General features: G+C 44.5%; 1 protein-coding gene across 2 annotated transcripts in view; it reads right to left on the bottom strand.

Moving 5' to 3' along the window:
- Window positions 1-15,297, bottom strand: part of CNTN2 (contactin 2) — a 94,439-nt gene that overhangs the window by 60,024 nt on the left and 19,118 nt on the right. For both annotated transcript variants that reach the window (XM_077295069.1, XM_077295070.1), the window contains exon 2: window positions 5,063-5,124. In XM_077295069.1, coding sequence (XP_077151184.1) covers window positions 5,063-5,117 — 55 coding nt within the window. In that variant the 5' untranslated portion in view covers window positions 5,118-5,124. The remainder of the gene's footprint in view (window positions 1-5,062; window positions 5,125-15,297) is intronic.

Raw genomic sequence — 15,297 nt, 5'->3', positions numbered from 1 at the left:
TAACATACTATAAATACTTTTCTTACCCAACCGGGTATTCTACTAAGTGCAAAATCTTTGAACAATAATTTAACTTTGCCTTTAAGGACGTACTCGCTGAATCCACTAAAGACCTTCTTATAACACATTATAAGGCTACTCAACGTTTTTGCATTCTCCTACTTTACGTCTGCAGGACCGCCTGTCCTAACTGCTCCAGACCTACTGCCTCTCCTTTCTGTACAGGACCGCCCCTTTCCGCCCGGGCCTACTGTCCTTCCACTACTATACACAGTATAGAACATATCATTTTTCTTTCAGTTCAAGATCACTGAGCCATCTCTGTATGGCTCCTAGGAGGACTCACTAACTAACCCCGTACGGGTTCACTTCCTGTCCTCGTTCTTCTATCAACATCATTAAACATTTCTTACAATCAACTAGTTAGCTACATTTAACTTTCACATATCAGCATTATTACTTTTCCTTTTAGAGCATCATCATTCTCTAAGTACTATCAAGGAACATCCCCTTTAAGACGGGACCAAGTCTCTATGAGGTAGTGCAACTTCTCAAGCTGCAAGTCTGTTCGCAATAAGGACTCCGGTAATGTTTTCAAAAAACAGTATCTTCGCAAAGTGTCCTTTCTTCATGTAAAACCAGTAGAGAGCACCTTTAAGAAGGTGCAAACTATTTACAACATCAGTTTTTGAATCATTCACCGTCCATGATTCGGCAGTCCTTTGATAACTGAGCAAAAGTAGAAAACAAACAAAAACAATAGGGATCCCGGGTCAACAAAGGGATCCCTTTAAGAATAACCCTAGACGGGTTTTAGCAGCAAAACAGTAGAAACAGTTAACTATTTACAATCATTAAAGCATTTTTGCTTACTTAGTCTTCTTGTAGTGCAGGGGCGGTCTCTGATCTGCGGCTGATGCAGTATCAAGGGTTGGTCTCTCGGGTGCAATCAGGTCACCCGGTGTCTGGATTCGAAGGCTAACCCTGGCTGCAAGTTCGGTAGCCGCCACAAGGCGGACGGTGGTGAGAGTAACAAGATCTGTCAAGCCCGGATCAGTCATGGTCGGGGCAACAGGTGACGCCCCTTCAGGCTCACAGCGTTGGACATTCCGAGCGCACCACCCTTGCGCACTCCGGTGGCGGGTGTAGGTCACCTGATCCCCCCTTTGCAATGGGTCACCATATTGGTTACAGCAGGGAGTTTTCACGTTGTAACTAGTAACGAAGACGTCAGTCGGTAGTCCGGGTTCCTGTATGGAGCCCCAACCCCTCTTCGGGTGGAAGGCCAGCACAGTTCCCCGCTTTACCACGTCTTTCCTGCCGTGCGCAGACTTTCTGCGTTGCGTTTGTGGCGTGTCAGGTTGTTCCGTCTCGTCTCGGTGTCTCCAATGCAGGATTAAACATTGTTTATACTGTTCCCAAGTGAGCACAGCAAGGGTAAGGCCGTCCTCCCGGGCTCCATCTGGCCCGGTCCAGGGGGTGTCCCACCGGAGGACCACCCCGTCTGGGCCCACGTCTATGGGTTCTCCCATCCTGGTCGGTAGTGGAGGTACCAGCTTCCCCATTGCGTCAGGGGTGAGGATCACCCGCTCCACCGAGAAGAAACAGTTATTGTTGGGGGGAGGAGCAGTCACGGGAGCAGGATCGGTCAGGAGAGCTGGATCGGTCGGGGGAACAGAATCGGCCGGGGGAGTAGGGGCGCCGTCCATACCTGCGCCTGATGTGATTCCACCGATGTCGATCTGTTCCGTTGATGAGGACACTGGAATCCGCGGCAACCTGGACCGCGGCTCCTCCTCGGCGGCCTCCCGATGTGGCTCCGCTCGCCATGGTTCCGTGGTCGGGATAGGTAGGCTCGGCTCCCCCGTCGGCGGCTCCAGGCAGTTCAGATCCTTCACCGGCGGTGGACGCGAGTCCACCTCTGATGGGTGAGGGCAGACCGGGATCACTTCGCCGCTGCTCAGGCACTTGCTGATCGTCATCGCTGTCCGGCATTCGGCGGCAACGCATGCACCTGGCTCCGCCATTTCTCCGAGGTCGAGCTCCTTCTTCACCTCGTTCCCGCCGTTGCAAATCAGGGGGCGGTTCTCCTCTGCTGCTGGGCAAGTCGTCACCTCGCAGCAGGAGTCGGAGGGGGCGGTCGCTACTTCTGGCGCCGCTTTGGTAGTCTCCTCCCATGGCACGCCCTCCTTCTTCCTCTGCGCTCCCTGTGGTGCTGCAATGGCGGCGTGTTTTGGCGGGAACTTTTGGCGGCAAGTGGCACAGCACAGTCTTTGCAATAAGTCACAGTCCAAATGTAATAAATCACAGTTCCAAGGCACACATGACCTGATTCTTCAGGCTTAAGTAGATCCTGTTCGTGACGCCAAAATTGCAGTGCCCCCACTGCCGCAGGGCCGAGGGGTACCCGGTACCGGGCCTCTGAGTCTCTGCTCTGGGGTTGTCACGGTGGCTAGACCCGGTCCGTGACCCTGCTGAGGGGCGCACAATAAAAGGTGTGAATGATGGTGGTAGTGCGGTGCAGTAAATAACGAGGACACCAGGTTGCAGTCTCTTTACCTCTTTACTGAAGGCTTCTGAGTCCTCAATCTGGAATACGGTTAACCGGGCTGCACAAGCCTGGTCGGTCCGATGGCACCTCCAGAGTTCCCTTTGCAGGTGGAAATCTGTGCCTACCTTCCTGCGCTTGTGTGTTGTGGTCCTCCCCTGCTGGGCTTACGGGATAGTCCCCACAACTGTTGTGTCTGTTTCTCGTGTTCCCTCACAACTCGATTCTGATGTTCTCCCTCTACGTCCCCCTGATCTTACGGTTAGGACGCACCCATATGACGGGGAGGCTCGGAGCTCTTCCGTGACTCCAGCGTCGCCCCACTCCTGTTGTTACCCCCCTGTGTCTTCCTGGGTCTGGGTGAGACAGCCCGCCTGTAACTGACTGTCCTGCCGTAGGTTTGAAGTTTGGCTTGGAGCTCTATACTTCCTCGGCGTTCCGGCCACCGGTTATGCGCCTCAATAGAATGTTGCCTCATCTTACAGCACGACTCCTACTGGTATTCTCCTTGTTGCGTTGATCTCGTTTCTCACTCAGCACAATATACCTCGCTTCTTGTCCTTTCTTGGGGTACCGCCGCTATATCGTGCAGGCGCGGTCCCGTAACGTTCTTCTCTGTTTGCTAGGCCTCTGTCAGGATCCCACCCCTGACAGGGACCCCTCTGAGTCTCTCCCCGCAACACCCTCTGCCACAGGGTGCTGCCTGTTCAATCCCCAGTCAGCTTTCTCTTCTAACTTTCTGCCTAACCCCCAGTTTTACCAGATTGTGAGGAGTGGCCTAATAAATAGAACCCTTAGCTCCCCCTGGAGGCCAGACTGTGAAATGTATTGGTGTCTGTGATACCTGGTCAGATGAACTCCTTCAGTGCCATCAGACGTACCATAGCCCCCCTTAGCGGCGGAGCCACAGTACTGCAACGACCAGGACTCTGGGGCGCTGCACGAGCTATAAGTTATATTTTATTTGTTAGCATGGCTATAAATTTTGATAACCATGAATCAAATTAGCTGTATTATCAGTGGAGGTTTTTTTGCCATCAGTTCAAAAATCAATTGGACCTACTTAAAAATTATTGTAACCCAAAATGGATAAAACTAGGTTTATACAGAGATATTGGCTTTTTGTGTTATTGCACTGGACATTTTTGTAAGGGCGCAGTCAGATGGCCGTATAACACAGATGACGATCACATCAGTGAGTGGACTGGCTGGCGGCTCTCATGATTCCGAGTGTGACAGCTGCATGCTGTCACGCTCAGGTAAGGAGAGCCACCGGCCAATCCGAGCATTGTGATGCATTCGTTGTTTGGGTTATACAGCTGTCTGACTGCGCTCTTAAAGTGAGACCAGTAAGTGCAGACTGATTCACAATAGTTCTGGCATAAAATACCTTAAAATGTTGCAGAATATTTGCGCATCACAAAATTTTTTATGACTTTTGGTATTTTCATGCCCCTTTCGGACCTCAAAAAGGGCAGAGCTATTGAGAAGCTGGGCTGGGTTGAGGCGTAGCAACACCCACCTGACAAATGAATTGAAGGTGGCGGCATTCCTTAAGCCAGAAATGTTACTCTATTCCTGGTGATGCGCATGGAGGCGCACGGCACTGATATGATGTACCTAATTCATTAAGTAGCATGCCATGCACCTGGTAATATGTTAGGCTCATCTTACTTCTCTTTAGGGCCCGATTTATTATTTACATTTTTTAAGTCACTTTTCTTTTTTTATCTTGTGGTATTCACTGATGAGTTTTCATAAAGCTGGTGTACACAGTTCATGAATTTTGCATAAAGTAAAAAAAATTGACTTTTTTTTATCTTAAACAATTTTTATGATTTTTTAGAACAAAAAGTTGCACATTTTTCAAAACATGCAAACAATTTTCAAAAATTTTTGGTGAACATAAAATTAGTCCAGTGGAAGAATAGAGTACATTTGCGAAAACTGTTATAACTTTTTGAAAAAAAAAAATCACAAATTATGAATCAGGTGAAAACATCGGAAAACCCTTAAGCACGCCAACCTCAGTGGCTTTACGGGGATGTACAGATCTACATAGCTCTTCCAAGTGCAAGGAACCTTAAAAGGGTTGTCCCAAGTTCTCAAACAGGTGCCCTCCTGATCGGTTGACAGTTTGGTCCTGGAGCATGGTTTATCCTGCTGTGTGCTATCAAATGTTGCAAGCAGTACCAGAAGAGCGCAATGGTACTAAAACTGATCGACTGGGATCTGGCAGCGCTTACAAGTTCTATAGCAAATAGTTGTAAGCACTACGCAGGTTCGGTTAGGACTACTAGACTGTAACAGTGGCTAGTAACCTAAACAATGACCATTAAGCAATTAAAAACCTACACTCTTAAAAACGCAAAGGATTTTTTCCACCAGCACTTTACAGTTTTACCCATTTGATTAGATTTACCCACTAAGATAAAAAAAACATTAAAAATAGGAGTCCAGTTTCTTTTTAATGAAAAAAGGACATCTTAAAGGTGAATAAGCAACTGAACTTACCTGAACAGCAGAGAAGAACAGAGGACAGGAAGAGGGCAGAGGAAGGAGGCAGCATGGTGCTTCTGCACAGGGAGAAATAGACTCGTAAATGGAAAGAAGTGAAGCAGCAGTTGTAGAAGTATCCTGCATTCATTTACGACTACGGTACTTATTTAGGAATAAGGTGATAGGTCCCAAGAACACTATCTCTTTGAGAAGACCACCGCTGATTGAGAAAACATTTTTCTTTGCCAGATTTTTAATTCTCTTATATCTTATTTATATGGGTCCTTAATTATCTCTGAGGGGATCACTCCCTTTAGTAGACAGTAGACCATTTTTCACTGAAAATTTCAGTGATCATCTCAAAGAAGTTTTCCTTTATTCCCATGAACAGTATATAGAGAAATCTGAGGACTGAAGCAGAAGATACAACATTCAGGTTCACGAGATCTACATTACATCTCATTTACTCATAAGAAGAAACAAGGGGAAAACGTAAACATGAAGGGGAAAGCAATAAATTGGTTCAGATGGACCTTCCTTCTCCAGAAGACACAAAATTGCACATTTGGTGTTGTTTTGTTTTCATTCTTCCCTGAATTGGCTTAATTGAACATTAAGTTTATATAATGTTCACATCATTGTTTAAATATAAAAATATATGATATCCATATCTCATATTTACATAACCTCAGATTCCAGTCAGTTGGACAGATTCCTATCACTTAATCAGTTTATTCCCCTTGATAATCCACTTCTGGAACCTTCAGATCATAACTTTCCATCCTCAGTGAGTGTTCAATGTATGTCGATTATTAGTGATATTGCACATATCCATTATGAATATTGCAAATGGATATAACCTCAAGGGATGCCAATGAGTAATCTGTACTATCTCATATTACTTCTGATCTTATATTGTCCTTGGATTGTATAATACGGTGAATTGGATGTGTCTCCGCAGAATAACCCCATGTGTAGACACAGACATAGAGGTGATAATGTATATTATCATTTCCTTCATAATATATTTTAAAGCCTCATGAGACAGAAGTGACATAATGATAAATAATTGTTAAATATTTGTTTGGGATTGATAGAAAGACAAACTATCCTGTGTTCTTAGTTCTTATATCTAGTTACATATAAATTATAATGAACACTATACATGTAAATTTGGTACAAATATATAGGCACCTGCTTGAACGTTCTATTGATCAAGTTGGATTAATAGTCGAGGGCAGACCATACAACTGTTATGGGGCCCCTGGAGAGATGAGATCCAGCCCAGGGGAGTCTCATCCATTAACTACTAGGTTGCAAAAACCTGTTTATTATCAATCTATTTTTCTGCTGCCTAAATTGCACCAAAATATTCCATGGCGCTTTACATACACTGTCATCACTCACTGTTCCCATTGAGGCTCCCAAGTGTAAGGGGTTGTAATATATGTAGCACCTTTTCCCCAACCCCTTTAAGTATATTTGCCATGTTACTAAGATGTGTATAATATGCATGTTATATTTAGGGAAAGTGTGTTACCCCGGGTCGAGCACTAGATGGGGCACAATGTAAAAGGGTAGCATTACGTCAGATGGGTCACTAGATAGGGAATTGTAGTACATAGTATAGAAATGGTTAACATAGGAGGGGCACGGTGGATAAGACAGTTCTCAGTCAGGGCAAGGGTGCCCATTAGCTCAGGAGGGATGGCTAGCCCTGGGCAACACCATGTCACGCTGCATTCAGCCCAAGCCAAAGGCCCAGCATATACCAGGATTCTTACAGAGGGAACTACAGCAGTGCAGCAGGGTGGGCAGTGAAGAATAAGTGGGTCTGCAGCTGCCACCCGAAAAGACTAAGCAGTACAGGCAGGTCACCTAGGATGTGGCAGTTTATCGCATGGGCGGATGCCCTCAGGACTGATGTGAAGCAGTTGTGGGGGCCCTCTAACGGATTAGGTCTGCACAGGGTAGACACTGAGGATACAAAAGGTACGGTCCATCTCAGAAGCGAGCTTAGTGACAGAGAGAGGAAGGAAGGGACAGAAGAGAAGCTGTATGTTGTGAACCCTGATGATGATGATGCTGGAAAGAATATGAATATGCTGTGTACAAGTCTCAGTAAAGTTGCTCCGTTTACAGTTGAACTGGACTGTGACTCCGTTATTTCTAAAGTGGATCCTGGAGTCCTCCAGAAACGTACAGAGGACCCTGATGGAGCAGTAACAGGCGCTGCAGGTATGCTGAGCGACGGGCAGCGTGTTTATGTCGTGGAAGGTCAGGGCACACTGTTGCAGATGCTGGTGGCCATGACGACTGCACCGGCTCTCCCTCACACATGCAAGGAAGAACATGAAGGGCTCCATTTTCATCTTTGCTATGAGGCCTCCTCTCTTTTCTGCACTCCACTGTATATAGGAGATATTCACCTTTTGCCGGCTTCACTTGACAGCAGGGCTGAGGATAAAATTAGCAGCATGATATAAGGTGAAGCATTTGCTTACCAACATTTACCATGCAAGTGAAATTTCCACACAAATGCATCACTAAAATTTAGTAAATGCTTGTATTTCTACTGTCAGCCATTTTCAGTCATGCTGGAACATGCAGCAAAACCACTAGGCCTTATTTAATTCCTAATGGCACCAAGGAGTAGGGTGAAGATCAGTGGCATAACTAGAGTCAGATGGACCCTGGTATAAAATGTGGAGTACCCCCCCACAACAATATTGGTTGGATGTATGGGCCCCTGTAATGTTCTAAATCCTATAAGTACATACATGTTGCCCCCATTATGTAATAGTGTCCCCCATCCTGGGCCCCTTCCAGGTATATATGTCTCCCATCTTGGGCCCACCCTGATATATATGTCCTCGTCCTGGAATATATATATCCCCATTCTGGTATATATGTCACCTATCCTGGTATATATGTCCCCTGTTCCGCCACTGATTCTAGTCACCATCCTCAGCACCTATACCACTCAGCGTCCTCTTCCATAGCCGGCAACTGATTTCAGGATGCAAGCAATGAGCAGCATATGAAGTCACTGCCATGCGCAGCCAATGACTTCCATACTGACATCCGCTGCCGGCCTCTGATTGGCCAGCTGTGGGTATTTCGCTGCAGGATCCATCGGTGCATTCAGCTGGATGTGAGTTGTCAGATGCACATCCAGCTGAAATATTCTCTGGCATCCATGAGCTCCCTCCACCTCCAGGCCCGATCGCAATCTCACCCTCTGCATTTGTGATCATTATGCCCAGGGTCCTGCACTGCTCTTATTATGACAAGCCAGTCGCAAAAAAAAATCCAACTGAGTCTGATTTTCTTCAACTTGCTTGGCGCCGTTGTAGTGTAGGTGTCGCAATGTGATTCTATTCAGTTCTGTAGCGCCAAGCGAACATCTGTTTAATGACGGCTATCGTGCCAAAAATTGTTGTGTAGCCCTAGCCTTAAAGGAACCTTTCCATTTAAAAAAAAACTATTTACCTACAGATATAGGGGTCTTCAGGATAACAGTATTTAAAGAGGACCTTTCAACAGTTTTTGCATGGCCTCATCATCATGGAATAGTGGCTGCAGAGCTGAATGAAAAATAGTTGTTTTTTATTTACTCTTGTAGTCACAGGTGACTGTTACCAACTTGGTGCACCACCCTGATGACTGGACGCAAGCGGCTGCAGGGAGAATATATCCTCATTTTCTCCATTTACCTGCACCTGCAGTAAACCAGCAAGACATGATTTAAACATTATTTAAATGTAGATTACCTCTATATCTGCAAGAAAATAGTGTTTTTGGATGTGACAGATTCATTTTAAACCAAGCATTTACAATATATAATTTCATTTTCAATATAAAATTTGTGTGGCAGATTTTACTCCAGCATTTATAATACTGACGGTACGTCGATGTCCAACACGCTGTTCAGTAATTACAGGTTGTGATCTCTGTCTTTGTCACTAATGGTTACATTTTTACATTTTCTAGGCAGTATGCCTAATGATATTGAGTCCTTGAAAAGTAAAATGGAAAGTCAAAGAAAAGACCCTTACTTGCTATATTGTTTTGTTGGAATAACACAGAAGAGCCTATTAAACACATTTGTTAAAGTGGTTTTGCAGTTCTAGTAACAGCCTTTAGGTAATGCCTATTTTTTTTACTTTTGTATGATTTCAGCAGAGCTGTGGACAGTAATTATATTTTAGCTGCATTCTCTTATAGAGAATATGTCAGCAGATTTTTTGCTATGTAATCTGACATTTGCATGATTTAGGAACAGAGATACAGATTACAGTGATGTATCACTTAGTTTACTGGGTGCAGCAGTTGTCATAAAATCACAGTTCCTCTGTTACAGATTGGGCAGAGCTCAGATGTTGAGCCCTGTATAACTCTACCCACACCTCTAATTAGCAGTTTTCAGTTTACATTGTGTAGAGATGGAAAGTTTCTAATCAGTGCTGGAGGTGTGGTTGGATTAGGCCAGTTGTCCTTTAATGATAATATCCTGCTGATAAAACACTGATTGTATTGAAACAAGTAAGTGACACATCCCTGGAATCAGGTGTTATGCATACGTAGTAGTAAATATGGGGTGAAAGGACCTAACTATAAATAAACTGCACACTGCACTGAGTCCCTGTACAGACTAAAGTGTCCGATAATGTAGGCCCTAGCGGTTTCAGCACAATCTGGATAATCCCTGCAGATAAAACCAAAGATGGCTACTCGGACCTGGCTCCCTTAAAGACTGTCGAGTATATCTCGTACCTCCAAAGGGACCGAGCAGAGTGCAGCGTAAGAAAGAAACCCCAGCAGTAAACTTATCTAATTGGCCTAGGTACTCAGAAGTAGGAAAAGACCACCAAGCGGAGTCCACTAAAGACTATCACCAGCAGAGGAGACCAGCAGGGGGAAGGTTTAAATAGTAGCACCTGCAGTGTGCTAGCACAGGCTAGATAACAAATGAAAAACACCTGCACAATGATAGAACCTGCTGTGGCTGAGCAGAGACACCAACAGATGAGCACAGGACTGCTGGACCGAATCCCAATGCAAGGCATCAGGGTGTTGTCCTCACATTCTGGTGATCTCAGATTACATAGCAAAAACCTGTTGACAGATTGCCTTTAACCCTATTCAGATCTCATTAGAGGCTATCACTAATGTTCTGCCATTCTCCCCATGCTTTACACTGCAGTTGAGCACTGTGTAGAAACACAAGGCCATTCTGTCAAGGACTGATCCTATCCAAATCCCACTGTTTGGAACTGATACCTTTATTGGTTCCTTTTGACCCTACTATGGTGGACCTGATACTTACATTACATTATTACTATGCAAATGTAATCATTTAGGCATAGCTCCCAACCGTCCCTCATTGTGCGGGACTGTCCCGGTTTTGTTGCCTCGCCCCGCTGTCCAGCTGATCCCGCCCCCTGCCCTCCCTCCTTGAAGACGATACTCACCTCACCTTGCTCCAGCGATGCCTGGTCTCAGCGTACACAGCTCGTCCTGAATGAGCGGTCACGTGGTACCGCTCATTAAGGTCATGAATATGCGCATATTCATGACCTTAATGAGCGGTATCACGTGACCGCTCACGCAGGAAGAAGGTGCTGCGCCGGGAGTCGGGACAGAGCGAGGGGGATGTCGGCCGCGCAATGTGAGACAGGTGAGTATGGGGGACGGGGGGATGAAGGAGGACAAAAGCCGGCGCGCCATGCAAGATGAGAGCAGGAGCGGGAGCAGGGGGGTGGAGAGATAAGCCATGCATTCAGGGGGGAATATGAGCCATGCATACAGGGGGAGAATATGAGCCTTGCATTCAGGATGGGGGGGAATATGAGCCATGCATACAGGGGGGGATATGAGCCATGCATTTGGGGGGGGAATATGAGCCATGCATTCGCGGGGGGGAATATGAGCCATGCATTCAGGGGGGGGGGGGATATGAGCCATGCATTCAGGGGGGGGGGGAATATGAGCCATGCATTCAGGGGGGGGGGAATATGAGCCATGCATACAGGAGGGGGAATATGAGCCATGCATACAGGAGGGGGAATATGAGCCATGCATACAGGAGGGGGAATATGAGCCATGCATACAGGAGGGGGGGATATGAGCCATGTATATGGGATGGGAGGGAGATGAGCCATGCATACAGGGGGGGGGAATATGAGCCATGCATACAGGAGTGAGGGGGATCATGTGGGATCATTATACAGTATGGAGAACTGTGTGGCCATTATACAGTATTGAGCATCATGTGTGGTCGTTATACAGTAAGGAGCATCATGTGTGGCCGTTATACAGTATGGAGCATCATGTGTGGCCAATGGCCATTATACAGTATGGAGCATCATGTGTGGTCATTATACAGTATGGAGCATCATGTGTGGCCATTATACAGTATTGAGCATCATGTGGGATCATTATACAGTATGGAAAACTGTGTGTGGCCTTTATACAGTATGGAGCACTATGTGTGACCATTATACAGTATGGAGCACTGTGTGGCCATTATACAGTATGGAGCACTGTGTGACCATTATACACTATGGAGCATCATGTGTGGCCATTATACAGTATTGAGCATCATGTGTGGCCATTATACAGTATGGAGCATCATGTGTGGCCATTATACAGTATGGAGCATCATGTGTGGCCATTATACACTATGGAGCATCATGTGTGGCCATTATACAGTATTGAGCATCATGTGTGGCCATTATACAGTATGGAGCATCATGTGTGGCCATTATACACTATGGAGCATCATGTGTGGCCATTATACAGTATGGAGCATCATGTGTGGCCATTATACACTATGGAGCATCATGTGTGGCCATTATACAGTATTGAGCATCATGTGTGGCCATTATACAGTATGGAGCATCATGTGTGGCCATTATACACTATGGAGCATCATGTGTGGCCATTGTACAGTATTGAGCATCATGTGCAGCCATTATACACTATGGAGCATCATGTGTGGCCATTATACAGTATTGAGCATCATGTGTGGCCATTATACAGTATGGAGCACTGTGTGGCCATTATACAGTATGGAGCACTGTGTGGCCATATTTTTTTGTTTATAATTATTGTATATAAAACAGTGTGATCAGCGGTGCTAAATGGGTGTGGTTGGGACGTGGATATGGGTGTGACTAATTATGAATGGGTGTGGTCAGAGGCGTGGCCTAAAACTTGCCGCGGCGCGCATTGCGCGCCGCAAACTTTGTCCCTCTTTCCCATCTTCAAAACTTGGGAGGTATGATTTAGGTATATTATTATGTGTGATTATATGACACAATGTGCTATTTTAGTTAGTACACAGTAGGCATCATACTGTATATCAGCAATGTACTATTGCTTGGTAGCATTATGCCTTATAGTTAGGTATGTTCAGCACTAATGTATGTTAATGCAATATCAATATGGGGGGCATGCGTCAAAGCTGTGACAAATATGTGAAAAATGTGTGACAAATATTTCTGATCTGCTGCATGACAGATGCGTGTGTATAGTAAAGTGATAGCGAATGAAATATGGGTGATGTGCCAAGACATGCGAGTGGGTAGTAGGCTTGGAGTCCAAGGTACCGTTGGTTGTGTTCCTGATAATATACTAGGAAGTGGTTTACCACCAGTAAAGGTCAGGCAAACATCTACTGCAACGTTTTTTGTCTCCGGCGAAAAAGCCTCAAGCACCGGATCTGGCGCTCCCGGCTGTTTGCTAGAATGGAAGCCTATTGGAGCCGGAGGGTGCCGGATCCGAAAAAAGGCAGATCCGGCGGCCTGATCCGGTTTTTTAAACTGAGCATGCTCCAATTTTTTTTTTTTTATCCAATAATCTAGATAGGCTAGCCTAGTAGGAATCTCTGTCTATCCATTTAATAATAAAAAAACAACAATATATTTCTGAATATACACAAAGTAAAGTACAATACTACAATTTTCAGCGTACTAAACAGCACAATAAACAATGTTCGATTTGCTGACTAATAAAGAAGTGAACCTGCAGTTATTACCTAAGGAAACGTTCTGTTGCATGGCGCTCTTTTCCATAGGGGCATTATATATACACTGTGGCTAACAGTTAATAACATTTTGATGACAATTAATTAAAATACTGTATAAAATATTACCTAGCAAATCACAAGAAAACAATTATGCTAGTCAGTCCGTGTATAAGGGACATCTGGGACATTTGTGGTGGCCAGACACAGCATTGATGGACGGACTTGCTGCCTAATTTTAAAATATGCCTTTGTTTTCCATATTATTTTTCTGCCATCCAAAACTATTAGAAAGATTAAAAAGTAAACACCCTAAATGTTCCACAATCCTATAAGTTTCCGTAAAACAGTGTGACTGGTCACTTTATACCTTAAAATCCAACAGTTATGTCCAGAGTGATTTGTTTCTTTATGCCTGGCACATCACATTGAATATTCTTACATTATACAAAGTACAGCATTCAGTATGGTTTGGGGGTTCTTTTGCAATGTGACATAAACTCTTGCGGTTAAATTCTAAGCAGTTTTAAAGGTCCAGTATTGGATAACCTCGCCAAATATACTTGTGGAAGCATATGCTTGACTAATAAGGAGGATTACTCTTTTGACCCACCCTCCATTAGCAAAAGCTGATAGTCACTTAGGACCATGTAGTAGGATAATGCCTCTGCATAAAGGACCTTTGAGCTATCTAATGTGAATCAATTAATATGACTTTTTTTTTCCAAAGACGGATCTTTATGTCTTGTCAATCGAACATTCCATAAAAGTAAGATCAGGTGTAGTTTGGTTCCTGGTCCCCCACCATTGTTATAAATAGGTCGGGGGAACCAACTTTCTACTGATTTCTACTAACTTTTCCCTATTTACTTAAAAATTTTAATCAATCAAAAAGGTCAATTTTTTCTCATAATTCTTAGGAATAAATACATTCAGATCCCCCTTTAGGCCCATGTCTGAGTTATCACATTCTTTTAAAATATAGTGAAGACCACCACTATGCTTGAAATTTTGTAGCTATAATCAATTAGATTCACCAATCTAGGAATCCTATTAAAGGGAATCTGCCAGCAGGTCTGGTGCTATGTAATCTGAGGACAGCATGAGGGGTTAAAACACTGAATTCAAACATGTGTCACTTATCAGGCTGTGTGATGTTGTTTACTTAGAATGAAAGTTTTATCCCTAGGACATTATCATTGCTGTGACTAACTGCTTTGTGCTAAGTAGTCCAACTACACCCCCTCCCGTGATAAGCAGCTCGCTGTCAATAGACATTGTACAATGCACATAGAGAGCCTGGTGTGGGCGGGGGCCGCTTTCTGAGCTCTGCTGCATTCTACATTTAAGAACTCTGATTGTGTCACAACTGCTGCACCCAGTAAATTAAGTGATACATCATTGCAATCAGGGTCTCCTTTCCTACATTATGCTGCTCTCAGATGAGGTAGCAAAAACCTGGAGACAGATTCCCTTTAAGAATGAATCATAAAAGAATGTGCACATTTAGAGTAATAATAGGTTCCTACTCCTCCTCTCAGAACATATTATCCCTCCTAGTTGTCTTTTCTTGTGAACATTCTTCAGAAGATGAAGGTTTAGGAAAGCTAAATACCGGACTGGTGAAAAAAAAAACTATATTAATTTAAAAGGAATCTGTTACCCACCCCCCAAAACTATTATACTTGCAAGTAGATCTTTCAAAGAAAAGTCCATCAATACCTTTATATGACTGGGCCGTTCCTTCATTACTGAAAAATCAGCGTTTGAGTTGATCTGTAAAGCTGTCACTCCAGTTCTGTTTCCCACCCAGTGCCGCCTCCTACTGCTTAACTGTCAGCCTCCATGCTGTGTGACTTCAGGCAAAGGAGGCTTCAGTCAAGAAGGAGGAGGGGGAGTCGCTGGTTGGGGAACAGAGCTGGAGTGGCAGAGGCTTCAGATCTACCATAGCTCTTCAACCTCATTTGCATAAAAATTCAAATGCTGATTTCTCAGTAACGGAGGAATGGACTGGCCATGTAAAGGTAATACTAGAGTTATCCTTGAAAGAGCTACATGTGCTTATAAATAGTGTGGGGTAAGAAATCCTGCTGACAGATTTCCTTTTTTTTGACTTGCGTTATATCTGCATTGTTATTGAGCAATATAATAAATCTTCCAAAAAACACACAGAGTGATTATTATCACACTAACACCACCAACCTGGACTAGACTGGCACCA

Source organism: Ranitomeya variabilis, chromosome 3 (assembly GCF_051348905.1).
Source record: "Ranitomeya variabilis isolate aRanVar5 chromosome 3, aRanVar5.hap1, whole genome shotgun sequence".
NCBI classification, from domain to species: Eukaryota; Metazoa; Chordata; class Amphibia; order Anura; family Dendrobatidae; genus Ranitomeya; species Ranitomeya variabilis.
Note: the sequence above shows the minus strand (reverse complement) of the source record. Positions and strands in the feature narration are given on the sequence as shown.